Source organism: Tenrec ecaudatus, chromosome 9 (genome assembly GCF_050624435.1).
Source record: "Tenrec ecaudatus isolate mTenEca1 chromosome 9, mTenEca1.hap1, whole genome shotgun sequence".
In the NCBI taxonomy this organism is placed as follows: Eukaryota; Metazoa; Chordata; class Mammalia; order Afrosoricida; family Tenrecidae; genus Tenrec; species Tenrec ecaudatus.
The window spans coordinates 93,595,077-93,615,564 of NC_134538.1; the positions used below are offsets into that span (position 1 = coordinate 93,595,077).

Consider the following 20,488-nt stretch of genomic DNA (forward strand, 5'->3'; position numbering starts at 1 on the left):
GGCAAGTGCTAGCTTTTACTTTTCTGCCTCATAAAGGAGCTCCGGTACGGTTGTGGCATAAGCACTGGGCTACTGACCATAGGTAGGTGGGGGTTCCAAACCCGCCAGCTGCTGCACTACAGAGAGAAGCGTTTGCTCCCACAAAGATGTGCTGCATGGGACAGCAAGGGAGCCATCTGTCCTGCCTTACAGTGCGCTGTCAGTTAGAATTGTGTCCACAGCACTGGGTTTAGTGTTTGCTTGGTTCTGATTCACGGACCCGGAATGTGTGAATAGCATCCTTGTGTACCAGTGGGTAAGCAGAAGCTCTTGGAGGCTTCCAAGTCACCCATGAAGTTAGGTAAATACTTTTGGCGATTTTCCCGAGTGTCTTCAAATCAAAATAATTAAATTTTCATTTTAAAAAAGAACGAAGGTAATAGAGATAGTTCCTTCTGCACCACGCGCAGAAAACCTTCACTAGATGTTTAAGCCGATCACGAGACGCGACTCACAGCACTCGGCGGACGGAATAAAATCGCTCCATAAAGTTTCCAAGTACATCCTTACAAAAGTTCTGCTGCCGTCTTTCTCCTGCATGGTAGTTAGTGGGTTCGAACCGCAGCCCTTTCAGTTAGCAGTCCAAGCTTAGCTCCCTGCACCATCAGGGCTCCTCTATCATATATATATGATGCGCCCTTCCTTCTGGGGTTGTCATTGCTGTTAGAAGCAATTTGTTCCAACTCATGGCAATTGTATGCATAACAACAACAAAACTGCCAGGCCCCCGGCCACACTGGGTCACAATCGTTACTGTGCTTGAACGCACTGTTGTAGCTGCTGCGTTAGATGGTTTTGTTGAGTGTGGTCCTCTTTTTCTCTGGGAGGTAGACACAACTGTTTATTTTACAGACAAGAAAATTAAAAACTCATCTCTTAAATGAAAAATATTAAAATTACTTGTCCAAAACTCTTTGGGGTTAGCCAAGGGATGAGCTCAGCCCTGTTAAATCAAGTGGCTGGAGACACAATACCCAATAAAGCTTACAGGCACATAGTAACTTTTTATATTGCAGAGGAGCATATAAAATATTTCAACATTATCCAGGGTGGTATTAAAACACATTTTCAAAGAAATATCGGCCACAAGTTCAGGGAGTAATAAGTGATTTAAATTTTAGTTTAATTTTGCAACCAATTGTGTTTATCATAGTGTACTTGAATAAAACAAATAAAATCAATTTTATGTAAGAGATTAATATTTTAGAAGTATTTTTAACTGTAGTTCACAGCAACCCAATTACAGCCTGATAGCATGATAAAAGAGCTCAGACAAGACTCCCTTTGCTTTACAAACTAATGCAAATAAAGAAAACAAATCCCTTACAATGCCATGCACTGAAGAGGCTTTTTTTTTTTTCCTTTTCCCTTTTCCCTATTGGGATTATGTTGTCTCTCAAGCGTTTAATTTTGGTTCTGGAAATGGTTATGCTGCGCCCCTTCCTAGTGAGAAGCAGATAGTATTAGCAGCTTGCAGTTTGTTTATGGAATAATAAAGATCATCATACTCATTTAATGGTAAGAATATGGTCTGATTCCCCTTAATGTTATTTTCAGGGAAATCCAGAGACCGATTCTCCAGCTGCCCTTCTGGTCTCTGCCACTCAGCAGCTGCTTTCTCCATGTGATTCGGAGTGATTCGGCAGGACAGGCGGGCTGCCCAGGCGGGGTTCTGGGAACCCCCCCCCCCATTCTTTGTGGGAGTAGAAAGCTTTCTCTCTCTCCTGTGGAGTGGCTGGGGGTCTCCAATGGCCCATAGTGTGGGAGCAGCCCAACCGGTAACCCTGGGTCACTAGGGCTCCTCTGGGGAATATAACTTCTGTTCAAGAGGAAATAAATGTTCTTTGCAAAAGCTAAGTTCTTCATATTGGACTGTTCATTCACACAAACCCATGCACTGCACATTTTAGATGGTTATTTGTTCACTGTAAGGTAATTGGAATATGGGCAAAAAGATCTCTCAGGTTATTTTCAGTCCAGACTCTTCATGACCAAAACGGGAAGGGTGAGTGGAATGTGTGCTCTGTGGAAAAGCCAGGAGTGTTAGCTTCTCTCAGCACACCCCTTCTCCTTCATGGACCAACATGGAAAGAGAGACTGTCTACCAGCCTGGCCTTCCTGGAAGTCGCGACGGGAATGATACTTTCCTACAGTATTTCAAAAGAAGGAGCAGTGTTGATTTTGTGTGTCATCTATTAGATTCCAACTTAATAAAGACATAGAGGACCAGTGGCACTGCTCCATAGACTTTCCTGGGATGGAATCTATGGAAATGGATCAGCTGGTCATTTTTCTCATGGAGTGGCTGATGGCCTTGAGCTTGATCATTTCCCAACCAGACGGTTCCTTTGGGGGAACGTGTCAGGAAATGGCTTTTGGATATTACACAAGCCTGCTGGAGAAAGCAAAGAGCAAACATGTAACCCTCCCCACCCTGAGGAATCATGGCAACCCTGTGCTGACTCTGGGACTTTCAGGAGGGACAAAGAACACAGGTGCTGTTCAGACCATGCTGATGCATGCCGTGTCCCCCCTCCCCCCGGGCCCCCGTGGCTCGGAGTGGGCTGGCTCACAGAGGCTTTCAGTGGGTGACTTCTTGTTTGCTTTTGGAAGGACATCATGGTTTTCAATAGTAGTGTCCCTTTAGTGAATTCAAACATCGATATTTTGATTCCCGTGCAAGTGGGCTACCCGTACCTCCCACAGGCTCCAGGGTAGGGATGCAGGTGATACTTTTCCTTGGCCAGCTTCCGCGGTGTTCTTATTTTACACGAATGCAGGCAGTGTCAGGATCCAGATAGGCGCATGTGCACTTGGCACAAACGGCCTCCATTCCTCCACCTATTAAAGATTAGTGGCTTAAATCCCCTCTGCAGTGCCCCAGAAGACAGGCCTGCCAGTCAGCTCCACCGAAGATGACAGCCAGGCAAGCCCTAAGGAGGAGTTCTGCTCTGTAGCACACGGGATTCTCGTGGATCAAAATGAACTCAATCACCAAGAAAATAAATTGATAGCAGGCATAAATGACAAGTGTTTGCACGTATTTTTCTCTGCTCATAAAGAGTTACGGTCTGAGAACCCCACCGGGCAGTTCTCTGCTGTACCCGAGGGTCGCAACGAGTCAGAGACAAATCCATGGCGGTGAGTCTTGGATGAGAACCACGACTCCAGACTTTCCTTCCCTTCCCACGGGGAAGAAAGAAATGGTCAGCTGCCTGCTCATGTATTCATTGCTACTAATTCACCATTGTGTCTTTGAAGAGCAGGATGTGTTAAGGAGATCTCAAGCCATTTGCCAAGTTCTTAGCATTTTCCCCTTTCATTTGTTTGTAGAATACTGAAATAAGTATTTCGACAGGAGACTTGTTCCAACTTGTAGTTAAGTTTGCTGCTGAGAAGGAAAGCATTCCGATGTTCAAGCACAGAGCTCTTTAGGCAAACGACACCTCCCCAGCCTTTGGAAGTCAGGACCAACACCAGCAGCCCTTTACAGAGGCAAGCACTGCAGCACGCACATGCGTTTGTGCAGAGCGTTATGGGCAAGTCATCCTGAGGAAAGAAGTCTGATCCAACCTAATTTGATTGCTTAACTTCGTGGCTCTATTAAGTTCTGATAGGCAATTAAAAACAACTTAATTCTCTCCTCCCTTTACCACTTAGCAAAGCAGTATTTCAGCTCTTTGCCATGAAGTTAATTTGCTCAGACATTTTCCAGCATATATTTGAATTTAAAGAGAAAAAAAAATCACCCAGAGAAAGTAATTAACGATCATTTATGTCTTTAAATTAAAGATACCGTCTTGTTTTAGCGAGATCATACACTGGGAAAATATTACAAAGTTGAAGCAATTATCTTTGAAGGTTGGGAAATGAGGCTTCTAGAAATCATGACCAAGTCACTCTTTCCTCAGTAATCAAATGAATGTTGAACTGAGCTATCGAAGCATCTGCCTCCACTGTCCGCTTAGCTGCTGTTCAGGGTTTGTGATAACCACCCCCTGGTGGAGCTTCGCTGTGCTCTGTGCAGAAGGCGTTCTCCACTCATTGAAAGTGTGTCTGCATTCCCTTGACTGCAGATTCTCCATGAGATGATGGAGGAGATTGACTATGACCACGATGGCACTGTCTCTCTGGAAGAGTGGATCCAAGGAGGGATGACAACAATACCACTTCTTGTGCTACTGGGCTTGGAAAACGTAAGCATAACCCCCTCCCCCCCACCTACCCCTCGGACGGTACACTGGTGAGAAGTCCAAGGGGTTCTTGACTCCCATTTCCTTTCAATATTGAACGGATCATTTCCTACGATCCCGCATGTAAGTGGGTGCCTGGGCCTGTTAGTAATTATGCCTTGGAGTGATTGTACAATAACTCCTGGTGTAGTCATACCACGGAACGATTGGTGGAGTTTAGCTGCTACCTGAGGATATAGTATGAATCCATCGTATCTTATTTTCCCTGGTCACAGTGCAATCTTGTTTGTAAAGGAGCTCTGGTGACGCCATGGTCAAGCCCTTGGCTACAAATCAAAGGTTAACACAACAGGTTCAGATGTAGTAATCTTCTTCCACAAAGCTTCCAGCCTCGGTAATCCTATGGGGAAGTTCTACTCTGTCCTAGAGTCATTATGATTCAGAATAAATTTAAGACCAAGGAGCGGTTTTTTTTCCTCCTTTTTTTTTTAATGAATAGTTGATTTTCTTATGACTTTCTTCAAGAGACTTTCTACCAAGATAGTATTGACTTTGGGGTTCTTGTGCCATTCCATTGAACTCCACCTTGGGTTCGCAACTCAGTGTGTGATCCAAGACAGCAGTTGACCTTCTATCCCAACTTCTCACTATACATCAAACCAAGAAATCTCACTGCCAGCGGGGCAATTCTGACTCACAGTGGCCCTTTGGGACAGTGTCGTTTGCTACCCCTGTGGGTTTCTATGACTTTGACTCTTTACAAGACTAGAAACATATAGAAATGAGTGCAAAGTTCTATTCCCCTCTCATTATATATATATGTGCATTCATGTATTTAGGCCTCTATAAATGCCCTTTGTCTCCTGGTTCTTTCCTCTATGTCCTTTTCGTTGCCTCTTGTCCCACCATCATGTTTGACCTTCATTCGGGTGGACATTAGGCCGCCATTCAAGTACTCCCTCCACACAGGAACACTTTGTTCTGACAACCAGCATTCTGTGATGCTCACCTTCCCAATACAATCACTGAAGACAAAAATAGGTGGATAAACAAATGTGGTGAAGAAAACTGATGGTGCCTAACTATCAAAAGATATAGCATCTGGGGTCTTAAAGGCTTGAAGGTAAATAAATGGCCATCTAGCTCAGAAGCAACAAAGCCCACATGGAAGAAGCACACCAGCCTGTGTGATCATGAGGTATTGATGGGATCACGTATCAGGCATCTAAAACACAGACCAACCCAATGTGAATGGAGAAGGGGACATGGAGTGGAGATCCAATGTCCATCTGTAGACAATTGGCCATCCCTTTACAGAGGAGTCACAGGGAGGAGATGAGCCAGTCACGGTGCAGTATAGCACCAGTGAAACACACATTTCCTCTAGTTTTTTGGTGCTTCCTTCATCCCACTATCATGACCTCAATTCTACCTTACGGATTAGACCAGAACACGCACACTGCTTCAGATAAGAGCGCAAAATACAGGGAATCCAGGATAGATAAGCCCTTTAGGACCGACAATGAGAGTAGAGAAACCAGGAGGATTAAGAGAGGATGGGGTGAGAAAGGTGGGATCGATTACAAGGATCAGCCTAGAACCCCCTCCTAGAGGGATGAATAATGGAAAAGTGGGTGAGGGGTGATGGAGGATGATGTAATGTAAGAAAATAACAATCTATAACTTATCAAGGATTGGTGAGGGAGGATGGGAGAAATGGGGAGCTGATATCAGGAGCTCAAGTGGGAATAAAATGCTTCGAAAATGATGATGGCGGCATATGCGCAAATGTGCTTGACACACTGGATGCATGTATGGATTGTAGTAAGAGATGTAAGAGCCCCCAGTAAAAGTAAGAAAAAACAACCACAAACAAATAAACAAAAAAGAGTAGAAAGCCAAGACTCTCTCCCTTGGATCAGCAGGTAGGCTTGAATTGCTGACCTTGTTATCAGCCCAATGTGCAGCCACTTCCCCACCAGGGCTCCATGATTCTAACTCCTAGGTCGTCTATGTCCCAGAGCAGACCTGCTGCTAGGGTGTCCCGGGCAGAACATTCTATGGAGACAGAGCACTGGGACCTTTCTCCTGGCGGCCATCTGGTGGGTTTGAACCACTGCCCTTTGGGCTTGCAGCTCAGTGGCGAACCATTGGTATCTATTTCAAACTCATGCTTGGAGCAATAAAGATTTTCAGAATCAAAACTCGAGGACCATTTCATTTCAGTAATACAAAAATATGTTTATATCCATTTGTAAATAGGTTTGGGAATGTATACATGAGCCTCTCTTTTCCTGGGTCTTCAGATTATTTTACATTCAGTCCCCACAGGAGCATAATGAAGTTTTAGGCGTGGTCAAAGCTGAAGAAGTAAAAACAAACAGAACAAGAAACTACTATGGGATGTACAGGAAAGAGGCAATTAGTTTCCTATGAATTATTTGTAAACGCACATACACATGGACTAAATTTCTTATTGTTCATTTACATTTCCATATTTTGAAGATTAATGAACAAACTCTGAGTATCTGATACTCTTCTTCTCCATGTAACCCAAAATTTGTCCATCTCTATTCTACACTAAATATTTTAATTGTTGATTCTGCTTTCTGTTAAGGCTATTGTGGATATTAAACTCTTCTAATAAAACAAAAGGAACATTTTAAAAATGCTCAGTTTTAACATTTAGGGTCTATGCTGCTGGAAAAAAAATAGTTCTTACATGACTTTAACAAGAAGTTTCAGTAATGATCATTCCTTACAGAACTTTTTATACTTTTAAAGCTCTTTAAAATTTTTACTATATACTTATAAAAGTTCTTCTATGAGAAAATGAGAGAAGGGACAGGAGTGATTGGGTAAAGCATTTGGTAGGTAGAAGAGGGGCAAGGAAGCGGAGAGAAGTGATTTAATTCTCTTAATTTAAACATCAAAAGCTTATTAAAATGGCATTTTTGTCTGAGATTTATGCCTTCAAATTATTTTAAAATTTAGATCCACATGAATATAAATCTTTGTTTAGCTATAGGCATAGCATGAATAAAAGCAATCCACAAACCCACAGGAAGCTAATGATGCTTTAAACAAATAGTGTTAACATTCTGTCGTATTCGTATAACAGTGGCTTTATTTCAATGGAATCCTGGTGGTGTAGTGATTATTCACTGGGCTGCTAACTGTAAGGTCAGCAGTTTGAAACCACAGTCTCCTCCACGGGAAAAAGACAAGGCTGTCTGCCCTTGTAGGGAATCACAGTCTCTGGGAAATCCAAGAGGTGAGTTTTAGCCTCTCCTACAGGGAATAAATCAACTCCACGGCAGGGATTTGGTTTTTTTTTGGTTATTTCAGCTGTATGACAATTCTGTGTTTAAAGTCTGAAAAGTTGATAATATATTATTTACTTTACAGACTAACTGATAAATGTGTACTTAAAGTTGTGAGTAAAAGGGGGAAATGTTGGAGCTTTTATGGGGGAGATTTAGGTTTTCATAGAAGTACAGTAATTGGAGCTGTGCTCCGAGTTGTGTTTCCAGCTATGACCACTAGATGGCAGGAATACATTGCTGTAACACTGGCAGGCACCTCAGCGGGGTTGGCACTGGACCAGTGTTTCTGTTCTGTTGCTGAGTCTGAACAGACTCAAGGACACCCAACATCAAGAACCACCACAGCAGAGGTTCGGACCCCACCGCCCCACTGCAAAGAATGATTCCAAAAGGGGAAATTTACCCCTCCTTCACGGAAAAATAAATCACTACACAAGACAATCCTCTTTTATAATCGCCTTTTCATAAAATGTCGATAGCAAGTCGTTAGTCAGAGATCTGAGAACATCTCTTTGTTACTAGCGTCTAGAGGGTGATGTCGTCGCACGGTGTAGGGATGACAACTGCCAACAAAGCGATAAGGAACTTCCGTAGTGATGGGGACTCACTTCACTTTTTGTATGCAACAAATGGGCTGCCTTCTGACCTACGTGGGATCTGATCCACGGGTGCGGCTCCTTTGGCATGTGCAATTGGAAATGAAGATACTGCCTTTGAATCGGGTCCCTCATGCTGCCGCCTGTCTTTTTAGGCTGTCCTGTTAGTTTAGTTAGTTTTTGATCATGAGCTCAGGGAGTAGATGCTATGTTATAATCATGTTAAATACCTCCGAGTATTTGAAAGTGACAATGATGAACTAGTCAAATTATCCAGATGACTGCATTGTCCTGAGCGAGTACATCTCCTTTCTCACGCAAGTCAGAGCAGACCTGATGTCATTGTGACTTAGTTTTCTCCATGAACAGATTTTTTTCTTTTAAGTTACTATGTATTTGGGTGCTAAAGCCAGTAGCATACCTTTCCAAGACCTGCCTCTCTTCCAAACACTAGAGAATAAGACATTTCATTCCTTTTACATGGGATTCTTAACTCTTATTCCTATCAAACAGGGAGCAGGCCATTGTTCTGAGAGGGCCATTGTTTACCAACCCCCTCCTTGTGTCGTCACTAATGTGCCAAGTCACACCAAAGGGAGAATAATCTAGTTTGTTTTATGTAACACAACCAGGCAACTCCAGCAGGACCAGATGATTAAAACAGAGGTGACTCGGTGGCAGTTCCCTCTGCAGAATGCAGGTTGCTACCTTCCTCTGTTCAGACTGAACCAGGCCCTTTGTGTAGGCCAGCAGCTTTCTCAAGACCAATGAAAAGAAGTTGCTCAAGAAGTTTCCTAAGTTTTCTTTCTTTTCTAATTTACCTTACATTGAAATGCTTTTTCCTAGGTGAACATTAAATGGTGTTCCATTTCCTAAAACATGCCATTTTTATAGTTATTGGACTTTAAAAAATTCATGAATTCATAGCAGCATAAAAACAGATATACACATTTAAGCAAGGCCCTAGTTTGAAAAACGACACATTAAATTCTCATCTTTGGTTTACTATGCTCACATTTATTAATTTGAATGATTTTTATTTGATATATTTTCTTATCTTTATGTACTCAAGTGATTCTATGCTCTGCCCTGTATGTATTTTAATTAACCCTTGTTTGAGGTCATTTAGAACTTTATTAATCTTTTTATTCATGACCCAATAAAGTGAAAGTAACATCAGGGTTTACCTGGAATGCTCTTAGGAAACTTTATTTGCTGAGGGAATTCTGCTTATGCTGAAAAGCAGAGAGCTAAGAATTCATAGAGATGACGTGATCCTTGGACACCAGACTTGCCCTTGAATGTTAACCTGATAGAAGTTCCCATTCTGTTGTCTGTCTGCTGGTTGGACGAGGAATGAGTTAGAAACCTAGAGCAGCGCCCGCTGCTCTCTGCGCCTGGGTCTGCCTTTGAGCCATAGGTATGGATCGAGAATCTGACTTCAGAGTGCGGTCAGCAGCCGGAGAGAAGACATTCGATTACAATCCACGCAGGAGTTTGCAGCTTCTTTCTGCCTTCTCTTGACAGAACCTGATAAAGCTCGTGTTTTTTTTTTCTTCCAAAAGAGCAATTGCTTTCATGTTTTTATACTTTATTTGGGGTAAATATATACTTATTTATATATCTTAAAATATATTAGAATCCACTTTATTTATACTTTATAGTCCCTTGAACAGAGAATTGAGGTCATGTAGTGATGCTTATTATTTAGTGAGTTGAAGTTAATTTACAACTTTTCCTCTTCTGTGCATGATACGTTATTTGAAACACGGATTTGGTCAAGTGTGAAGGTGAACACATTTCGACTGTGATATTGGTGAAAGCTCTTCTTGAAAAAGTTCTTTTTGAAAGACTACTGGAGAAATCACACCGAGTTATGGTAGTGCCACCCAACTGATTATTTTAAGTGTGGCCAAAGCTTATACACTTGTATACAAAAACTGAACTGGAACAAACTGCACGAGAGAAATGTTTGTCAGAATGAAATAGAGAAAGCATAGTTGCCTGATGGGCGTCATGTCTTGGTGTGGAGTGGCCGTAGTGTGCAGATGTCGTGGGGCATTTTCATTAATGGACCTCATGCAGTTGTACTTCTTCTGTTCTACCTCTTAGTTCATCACACAGTCCCTCGACTGTTCAGACGCCATTGGAAGTACAAAAAATTGTGTCTACATGCCTGAAAAAACAGAGGGAGACAGAGAGTGAAAAACAGGAGGAAGATATGTGGCGGCAGCTAGTTGGCTCCATTGTTAACGTCCTCCTTTGCCAGTCCAGAAGAGCTGCCTGCCTCCCACGATTTACCCTTCCATGAAGGATCTCATAGAAGAATTTGACCAAAGGAGGAAACGCAGAGCAGAACCTCACATTCCTTTGGACGCAGACTCTCTGCAGCCATGGAAGCTAGATGAGCCTCTGAAAATGATTGCCCTGACATAATCTTTAAACTTGGAACAAAAATATCCCCCAAAGTCATCTTAAAAACAAACAGTAGTTTAGTTTAGCTTGTGGAAAGTGTCTTTCTTGTGTTTTATGTTCTTCTAAGAAGCGTCCATGTGGGAGCAAATTAGCAGAAGCAACTCAAGGGGTGAACCGAGCCCCCAGTGTGCCTATGTTAATGGAGGAAGAGCAGCTCAGAAAAGATGCGTGGAATGGTCGCAAAACTCAAAGTGTGCAGCCAATGCTGCTGCACCAGACATAGGAAACTAATTGAATTGGTGTATGTTTTGCTGTATATATTCAACAGCAATAACAAAAACAACATAGCAAGCAAATCTTATAATCATGTTATTGGCATATAATTTACCTAATCATACAATTCAATACTTCAATTGTACCAAGAAGAGTTGTACAATCATTACAATCAATTCTAGAACATTCTCTTCATTCTCTTAATCATCACTGTTAGCTCCCCATTTCCTCCCAACCTCCCCTGTCATGCCATTCCCCCAAGGAACTATTAATCCAGTTACTGTCGCTATAGACTTAACCGATCCTGGATTCCATACACAGACAAACGTTAGCAACAACAAAAACAAGAACAAAACAGATAAAAACGTCAACAGCCAAGAAAGCAGAAAGCATTAAAAACTACAACACATTTCAAGTGGATCAAAACAGAGGTCAAATGCTGAGATGTTAAAATTTAACCTAAGTGGGTCGGCAGTAATCCACGATGCAACGCACCTTACGTGATAGCAAGGCTGCTCCCTGCCCTGCTCTGTGGCCAGAGAGAACTCATGAGAGACTTAGTCCACACATATTTCCCTTTTGCTTTTAAAAAATTTTTACTCTTAAACTGAAACAACTTTATGGTGGGTCAAAGAGGAGATCAAATGCTAAGGTGTTATATTTTAGCTTAGCTCCGTCTGCCATAATTAACTTTACAGTGCCCTTTGTCTGATAACAAGCCTATTCGCTAGTGATTGCTTTTTAAAGGTGAAAACATGAACACTAGGAAGGCAAGGTCATTGCACGCGCTCTGGTGGCACTGTCAGGTAAGCACCGGGAGTGCTGGCCTCAGCCAGGAGCCTCTGTGAGGGAGAGAGTTAGCTTAGGTTGTGGACTCCCATGTAGATCATCTTGGAAACCCCAGAGGGTTGCCCTAAGTCTGAGCCAACAGGACTGTGGGTTGGGGGATTTAACCCTAGTTTACTTTCACATTTATATGCAATCTTGGACGTATTTATTTATTAAGTAAACGGAAAGTTTACTTAACCACAGAGATTTGGAAAACAAAAAAAAGGTTTCGGAAAGCCATTAAGGACATTCTTCCCTTTATGTACACACTTGCCTTTAGGGGCTACTGAGAAGCAAGAGAGGCTGGAGCGCCTGCACTGTGAGCATTTACCTGTAGTTTTCATCAAGCATCTTTGTCTGCCATAAGCAGAAGCCTGAGCTGCTTCATTAAAAAAAACCAGAAAACATGTTTTCTAAATACCAGGAATGAATTCCTATTAGAATAATGCATGGTAATCGAGGCGGAAATAGAAATATATAAGCCAAATGTGTCTAGTAGGCCTTCAAATCCCCCTGTCTGTGTTTCGGCTGCATTGGCGTCTTACACCACTCGACCCGGTGATGGTAATAATATTTGCTGTTTATATAACACCATTCCTGAGGAGCTAAATTAACTTCACAGGTATTGTATAATGAAACCTCACACCATGGCCTGGGAGAGGAGAGTAGGGACTTCCATTTGATTAGAGAGGAAAATAAGAGAGGTGAAATGGCTTAGCCACATTTTCCTAGAAGGCCAGGTATCTAGCCTTCCGGATGCCCTATTTATTACTTCTTTTCAAAGATAAATTCCTTTCTGTGACAATAAATATTTATTTGCAACAGAAGTACTAAAAGGGACAGGCTCTTGTGGCTGATCGAATTTAGTGAGCGACAACTGCCCCCTGGCCCCTCCATTGCCTCCACTAACTTTCGAATCTAAATAAGACAAACAGGACCAGACATGAACACGCAGAGAGTTGGAGTATAATTTGCACTGCTGAGAAGTAGTTGGCTCTTGGTTTCAATTTCTTCTCTTGAAGAAGTCACATACATATTTCATCCCTTGCATATTTTGGCAACGTATCCGGCTAAGAGCTATCAAGCCATTTAATTTTTTTTTTGTAAAGCGTTTTCTGTCTGGGTGATGGATTCGTACGTCAGTTACAGCCCGTACCATGGCTGTGTGTTATGATTGACGGGACACCCACGTTCAGACTTGTTTATTTTTCGATAAGGAAAATGCCAACTAACTTAGTCCATATGTGCCCCTCAACAGGATGAAGCTTCTTCACGCAGGCTAGATAGTCATTTGGGAAGAAAATGACCAAGAGTATGAGAACAGTAATCCATATGAAAATTAGAATATTCTTCCTTCCTTTTCCCTTGAAGATTTTTAAAAACAGTTAATTGCTACTTTTAAAGCATGTTTGCTTATTAACTTCTTTAACAAAAAATGACAACCCTGTGACATAAGCTTTTCACATTAAATTATTTTAGTCTTCTTGAAAGGAACAGATTTTTATATATCTATAGACCATCAGGGAAACATAGCAAAGTAAACAAATATGTAAAGTATTTTGATTACATTATGGAGGTACTAAAAATCTTAGGATTTGGCCAAGCCACAATGGGATTCAGAAGTAATTGCAAAGTATATTTCTCAGTATTTGAAAGAAAAGGGCAGTGTGTTTTCTGAAGCCTTCTACATGGCATTTTCTATATAACTGCTCTCGTTGGTTCGCTGCCATCGCATAACATCTGAGGGTCCTTAAGAACTGGGACGGGCCTAAGGTCCTTCGGACTGCCAAGCTCCTCCGTTCGTTCGTGTGCCACCGTGGTAAGACGTCTGTGTGTGTGTGTGTGTGTGTGTGTGTGTGTGTGTGTACAAGTCCTGGATTAGACATGAAGGGTTTTATTACGCATGTCAAAGCAGTCTGAAATTTATGTCTGCATCAGATATTTCCCCCTATATCTCGCCGCAGTTACGGGAGTAGCCTACATAAATGATCCACAGAATGCTGACTTGTAAGACAGCCAGGAACGCTGGGCTTAGGTAAACATCTTCTTCCCAGCACGGAGTAAAGAAGCCTGCTTACCCCGCATCTCAGAGGACAGTTTCCCTTTCCTGGGAAATCGGGAAATTCGCTCTCTCCTCTGGAAGGAGACCCACTTTCATTGCCCACAGCTGTGTGTTATTCAGATATCACTGACCACACGGTCTCGAGGACAAGAGGGATGCTTCTGCTTTAAAAGCAGGGTGAGATTCAGGAGACTCATGGAGAATTCTCTCCCAGGAAGCATTTTCATTAATGTTTCATATTATGATGCAAATTTGACATTTCTACTTCTAATATAAAACCTGGTTACTATAGATTTTCTCTGGCATTACACCTCTGGTGGTTTATCTCTTGACAGGGACTAGGGAAAAAGTGTTTTGGAAGAATTATTATACATTTTTCATCCCCATGAAACACGGGATGGTTGGGACATATTTCCATAGCCACGCCACTAGAACGTTTGTGCTTGTGCCTCAGCACATACTAGGTGCTAAAGCACTTGTTAAGTCCAGGTGGTCCATAGATGGGACACCGTGTCCAACCTATCTGGAGAGATGACGTTTGAAATGAAGCATGTTGGGTATAGTTTGGTGAGTGACAGACATACAAACAATGGCGAAAACGATGGCAGCAAGAGTAATGACAATATCATTTCTTATTTTGTTCTTGTAGCTTATTCAAGAGATGCGTAAGCATTAGTGTTTCATTTTATTTTAGCCTGGAAGAATGCAAATGTGATTAAACACGAATGACAGAAGTAACTATAATTTACCTAGAATGATTGAATTAACTTAAATGCAAGATTATACAATGGTCAAAAACTATAAGAATACAATTATAATATTTTTATTACCTTTATATGAGATTTAAAACTTTCATAATTTACAAAAGAAGGATAGCAAATGGCAGTGTCTTTCTTTTAAAATTTAATATTTGAGGCATGCAAAATATATACAGTTGTAATATATAAGACATTCTTCACTGAAGCCCTATAATACTACCTATAACTTATAAACAAGTATGGCTTATTTGCATCTCATGCCACCCTCTCCTCCTCGCAAGATCTATCATCTTGAATTACTGGTACTCAGTATTTATTTGTTCTTCATCTGAAATAATTCCTCATTTGGCAGAAAAGAAATTCTCTTGCCCCCAAGAGTATGAGATACTGAGCACAGAGCAGCAACATGCTACAAAGGAGATGGACAGCCGTTAATTAGTAATGCGCACTCACACTCTCAAAGGCAGCTGACACTGCGCGCATGCAGGGCCTCCTGGAAAACACAGCGTCTCAGCGCTGTGAAGGCTGCACTGCTAGAGGGCAAGGTCGCCTTGGCTTCTGTAAGACAGCGGTTCTCAACCTTCCTCAGGCCGGGACCCTTTCAGACAGCTCCTCATGTGGTGGTGGCCATCAACCATAACATTATTTTCGTTGCTATTTCATCACTGTAATTTTGCTACTTTTGAATCGGGTGACCCCTGTGAAAGGGTCATTTGACCTCCAAAGGGGTTGCGGCCCACAGGTTGAGAACCGCTGCTGTGGAGGCTGTGATTGGTTGGTTTGAATCACTCTATGGGGCAGCAGGGGTGCTAGTCTAGGTTGTCTAGAGAAACAAAACCGGTGACGCTCATATATGTATAAGAAAGAGTTTATATCTAGAAGTGATTTTTCAGCGAGAAGGCAACCGTGCCCAGCCCAGTTTAAAAACTGGATCTGATGCTAGCCAGAGCCCTCTTCAGACTTGCATAGCTACAGACCTGTGACGCAGAAAGGTGAAGTGGGATACAGGAGGATCGCACGCTGGTGGGTGCAGGTCACGTGGATCCATGGTCAGCGGAATGTGGCAGGGTGCAGCCAGCTCTCACGGACAGGATGCCCACATGGGGCCACCCTAGGAGGCTGGTACAGAATCCCACAAAGCAGGAAAATGAGGTGCAGACACAGGGAGAAGAGGAGTCCCAAGTGTCCTTCTTCTTCAAGCCACAACCCCCTGCAGGCATCATCAGACTGTGGCCCGATTGATATGTTGGACTGCGCCCCTGCACCTTTATGCAAACACACGTTGACATACGTTCTAGCTCCCACAGCAGGATCCTGAGGCCTGGAGAGCGAGGAGCTGATTCAATGGGAGGGGGACACATTGGGCGGGCAACATTTCCCTCTGGGACATGGCTCCTGGTGGGAAGCAGTGCTACTCTGGGCAAATGTGGGTACAGTCTGTCTAACCTTCCTGGACCATCATTCAAGGCAGGACTTGCCATTTTTGGGTTTTGTAATACAATGCTGGTAGATGTCTTTCTGTTTTCATTTCTTAAGCTATTCTACTTTTTTTTTTTCACTCTTTTATGCTTTGAGACCAACTCAGAGGCACCTAAGGACATGCCGTGCATGCATGTTTTGTGGAACTATGCCAAGCATAACGTATTCACAGAGGAGACCCCATGCCCCTGTGCTCGGGGAGATTCTGGCTATCGGGCGTCCCAGTGGATCAGAGCATGCTGTGGATGGTCGACACTGGACAGGAATGTGTGGGTTGCTATCGCGCCCCCAGATTTGGTAGCAGCATCTTGGTCCACTGGGGCACATGCTGTTTTCTAAAGGCTGTGGAGATCTTGGGGAAAGTTAGCTAAAATAACATATTGTTGTCTTCAAATGCTTCGGTCCAGCTCTAAATTTCATCAGCACGTACATGTGGCACGGTTTATTTCGCTAAGTGGAATCTGTTTCTTTTGCGTCCGGGCAGAACGTAAAGGATGACGGGCAGCATGTGTGGAGACTCAAGCACTTCAACAAACCTGCCTACTGCAATCTCTGCCTGAACATGCTGATCGGCGTGGGGAAGCAGGGCCTCCGCTGTTCCTGTGAGTATGTTGGCTCTGCCGGGATGTCGCCGCTGTGAGTGATTCATGAGAGCATTGCCTTGTCATTAGAACGGAAACAGAAGAACCCCCCCACCCCCCACCCCCACCCCGTCCTCCCTGTACCTGTGATGGCTGATGCTTCCCTGTACTGTACTTCAGAGTGGTTAGGTCATGCTACTTTTAACCCACTTGGAGAACATGTTCCTGATTGGGCCAGTTTCTTCCCACTGTGGCTTCATTTACGCATGGTGGCCATTTCTTCTAGAAGCATCATCAACATATTTTCTCTTATCGATAACTAACTCATATTTGTCTTTTTGTCTTTGTAAAGTAGCCACTTTGTTTGCATAGACTCCTTAAACAGCGTCAATATCTTCAGGTCTTATAAAAGTATTTATCCATGGATTAGAAATAGATGTGTCCTCAAATTAAGAAATCATAAGGTAAATAAACTAATATTAAGTCTCAGGGAACGTTTTTTTTTGCGATCATAAATGAATAATGGACATCATAACTGGTGAAATCCAGTGTTGAAATCCAAGTCATCAACAGTGCTTGAGCTGTGGCCATTATATGATCATTTTCATTAGATTCTATTAATCTAGTACTTCCAATACATTTATAAAAATTACCTAAATACTTAAAAATCCACAGCATTTACTTTTTTTATTTTAACTTTTCCGTTCCCTGATGACACTGCAGGAACAACCTTGTGTTCTCCTCTTTTAAATTTAGCATTCTACATTTATCTGACAATTATATCCAGTTTCACACTATAAAATAATTTGTGTGTATATTGCAGTTAATGGAATATTTTATCTATTACATGCTTTATACATAGATAGATAATAGATCGGTATATATATAGATATTGACTATCTTAGGTCCGTTTAATGATTATCTAGCTATCTATCATCTATCTGGAGTATGCTTCGGCGGATCTGTGGGGTGAGTGCTGGATTGCTAATCACCAAATGATAGTTCAACACCACCAGCCACTTTAAGGGAGAAAAATGATGCTGTTTGTTCCGTAAAGGTTTACAACCTTGAACACTCTACATAGAGTGGCTATGAGTTGAAATTGACTCGATGACAATGGGTTTGAGTTTTTGGTGTTATGTACACAAGTTGGTTTCATATAAATACACATACATATATACGTATACTCACCTGTGCATACACATACCCATGTATATGCTTGCATAAGTGCATATGTGTGTATCTGCCCATATATGTCAAGTTTTGAATGTGCTGTGAAACCTGCAAGAGTCGGAACTTTGTGGGACTGCCTTGCATTTCTTCTTCCATACTTCTCTGTCTTTCACAGGGTGCAGGCTTAGCACTTGTCTGCAGCTCAATCTATTAGGCAACATTTGAATCCTCTTCCCCTAGCAGGTTTCCGCTTTCCCCTGGTGTAGCCTTTCTCGTAGATGCCATGTGTTGCCTGGGAAAAGTGCTTCCTGTCAGACCAGCAGTACTGTGACGGCCAGTGTGCCTGCAGTGCATGACACATTCTAGTCTCTGGAAAGAGACTAATCAGCCATTGAAGGTTGAGATAAATCAATAGACAACATAACATCAACTCGGGGGCTTCTATTCCCAGGCCGCCAGCTGCCCTCATGCCTATACTTTGTAAAATGTCTATCTCTTCTTTTGAGCAAATGACACTAAGCCATTTGGCAGTCATCAATTTGTCTTTAATATTTTTGTCATCTGGGAATTATTGTGAAAAATTTGAGTGAGGGCTGATTTAATTAAGCACTTCCTGCTATGCCATGATAGAGGAGTCTTGGTTTTTCACATGCATAATATTTCCTGTGCTAATTGGCCTTTTGTATTGCGTGGTAAAAACAGCCGACTTGGACTTTTCCTTGATGTGGCTGATTGGATTGATTAGGGAGCAGTGGATATGAAATGAGCTTCTGTTAATGCCATTGCTTCCTATGAGATTGCAATCAGGACGGGGATTCGCTCTGAATCTGTGTACATGTTTCCTTTCAGTTTGCAAGTACACGGTCCACGAGCGCTGTGTCGCCAGAGCGCCTCCCTCTTGCATCAAGACCTATGTGAAGTCCAAGAAAAACGCCGATGTAAGTGGGCGGCCCCGCGGGCTTTCGGAGGGCAGGGCGGTGCGTACAGGTGCTCCCTCTGACCCCCTTGCTGTTCTGTTCTAGGTGATGCACCATTACTGGGTGGAAGGCAACTGCCCGACTAAATGTGACAAGTGCCACAAAACGGTTAAATGTTACCAGGGCCTGACAGGACTGCACTGTGTTTGGTGTCAGATCACAGTGAGTAATCCCGGGGAAGCACTCGCATCGACTCACGTTCCCGACTTTGGGTCCCATATCCTCCTGAGAGCCCTTGTAACGAGGCCTCCTCGACTTGTATACGAAGAAAACACGAAAATGGGGGATTCTTGTTTCATCTGTTTTTCAAAGGGAATGCTGCAGGTTTGTTTCTCTCCCCATAGATTCCAAAATGGCCCGCTGATGGCAATCTTAGACACGAGACCCTTATATAGTTTTCTAACTCTCCTTCATGGAAACTCTAGCAATTACCAGGAAGGTATGCAGAGTCAACTCCGGCCCATCTGTGGAATGCCGTGTTGGGTATCGGGAATTTCCCTCCCTCCCCCTACGTCTCTGACATGCCCATTTGGGTACAGTGTTGGTCTCCATGCTTTCCAGGCTCATGGTACTCTCCTTCCCAACATCTCACTGACTTACTGCATAAGCTAAATCATAGGAGACACGGAATGCAGATAGAAACACACTAATGACAGGTCCTGATAATGCAACTGGAAACGAGAAGTTTGTCTATCCTGAAACGTTAGGAATCTGCCTAGTTTAAATAGTTGTCAAAGCCCGCATCAAAGAAATTCCGGAATAAATAAGGTTGTCAGAGGGTGCTTCTAGTAGTCCATGTTTTAATGTTTAGAAAGTAGTTAGAATGCACATTGTCATCGACTGCCACTTTTGATATTGTAATGCAAAACCTTGATGGGAAAGGGTTTTTTGGTTGGTTGTTTTTCTAGCTAAAGCTAAAGAGTCTATTTCCTAACGGAAAAAGAGTTCTTGTTTTACAAGAATCAGGATACTCTGAATAAGGTACATGCACAACTTTGTCAGTAGTAGCAAGGCTGCATCACCGAGTTTTCATCATTGTTTCTTAAACGTGCACATTCACACATAGACATTGAGCAGTAAGGAGAACAAGCTGACTTTCAAAGTGTAGGTACTTTTTAAATGAATGCATTTTCTTTATTAATTTGCAGCTGCTACTCAGATAAGTTGTATATACATTTGAAAATTTTTTGAGTTATGAAAAAATCCTATTTTTGAAATGTTTAGTTATTATGATAAAATGTCTAAATATAATTGAAATTATCCATAAGAACTTCTCCAACACATTGTTTCAAGTCCTGCCCATTTTTAAAATGTTAGATTTTATTCTGCTAAGTCTATAAAACATGTACCTAACTTTTATTTCAGATCTGGTAGGAACCTTTTATTGTTGTGTTTTTTTTAACTTTTGGTGAATACTTAAATTTCACATAAGCTGATATTAAGTCAGAAGAATACAGAATTTATATTCTTTTATTTAGAGCTATTTTCTTAGTATTTATATACTTGTAAAATCTTTGGTTTATTATTTGGTATTTTTATTTCTTAAAAATATCAATGTATTTTAAATATATAATTTAACATTTTAAAAATGTGATATTGCTATCTTTCCAAATATTGTACAGTATTTTAAAACCCTTTAACATCTTCTACTAGGCTCCACTTCTCCTTTGCTAATGGAATCACCATAAAACATGCCTTCCACTCTCTCCGTTCCACACAATCACTACATCTTGCTTGAACTAATTTCTTATTGGTATTAAAGGTATCTTCGTAGTCTTTCCATCGTTT

General features: G+C 42.0%; 1 protein-coding gene across 6 annotated transcripts in view; it reads left to right on the plus strand.

Moving 5' to 3' along the window:
• The window catches only part of DGKB (diacylglycerol kinase beta), a 712,573-nt gene that overhangs the window by 141,011 nt on the left and 551,074 nt on the right, over window positions 1–20,488 (plus strand). For all 6 annotated transcript variants that reach the window (XM_075558344.1, XM_075558345.1, XM_075558348.1 and 3 more), the window contains 4 exons: window positions 4,116–4,235; window positions 16,454–16,571; window positions 18,573–18,661; window positions 18,746–18,862. In XM_075558344.1, the coding sequence (XP_075414459.1) occupies window positions 4,116–4,235; window positions 16,454–16,571; window positions 18,573–18,661; window positions 18,746–18,862 (444 nt within the window). The remainder of the gene's footprint in view (window positions 1–4,115; window positions 4,236–16,453; window positions 16,572–18,572; window positions 18,662–18,745; window positions 18,863–20,488) is intronic.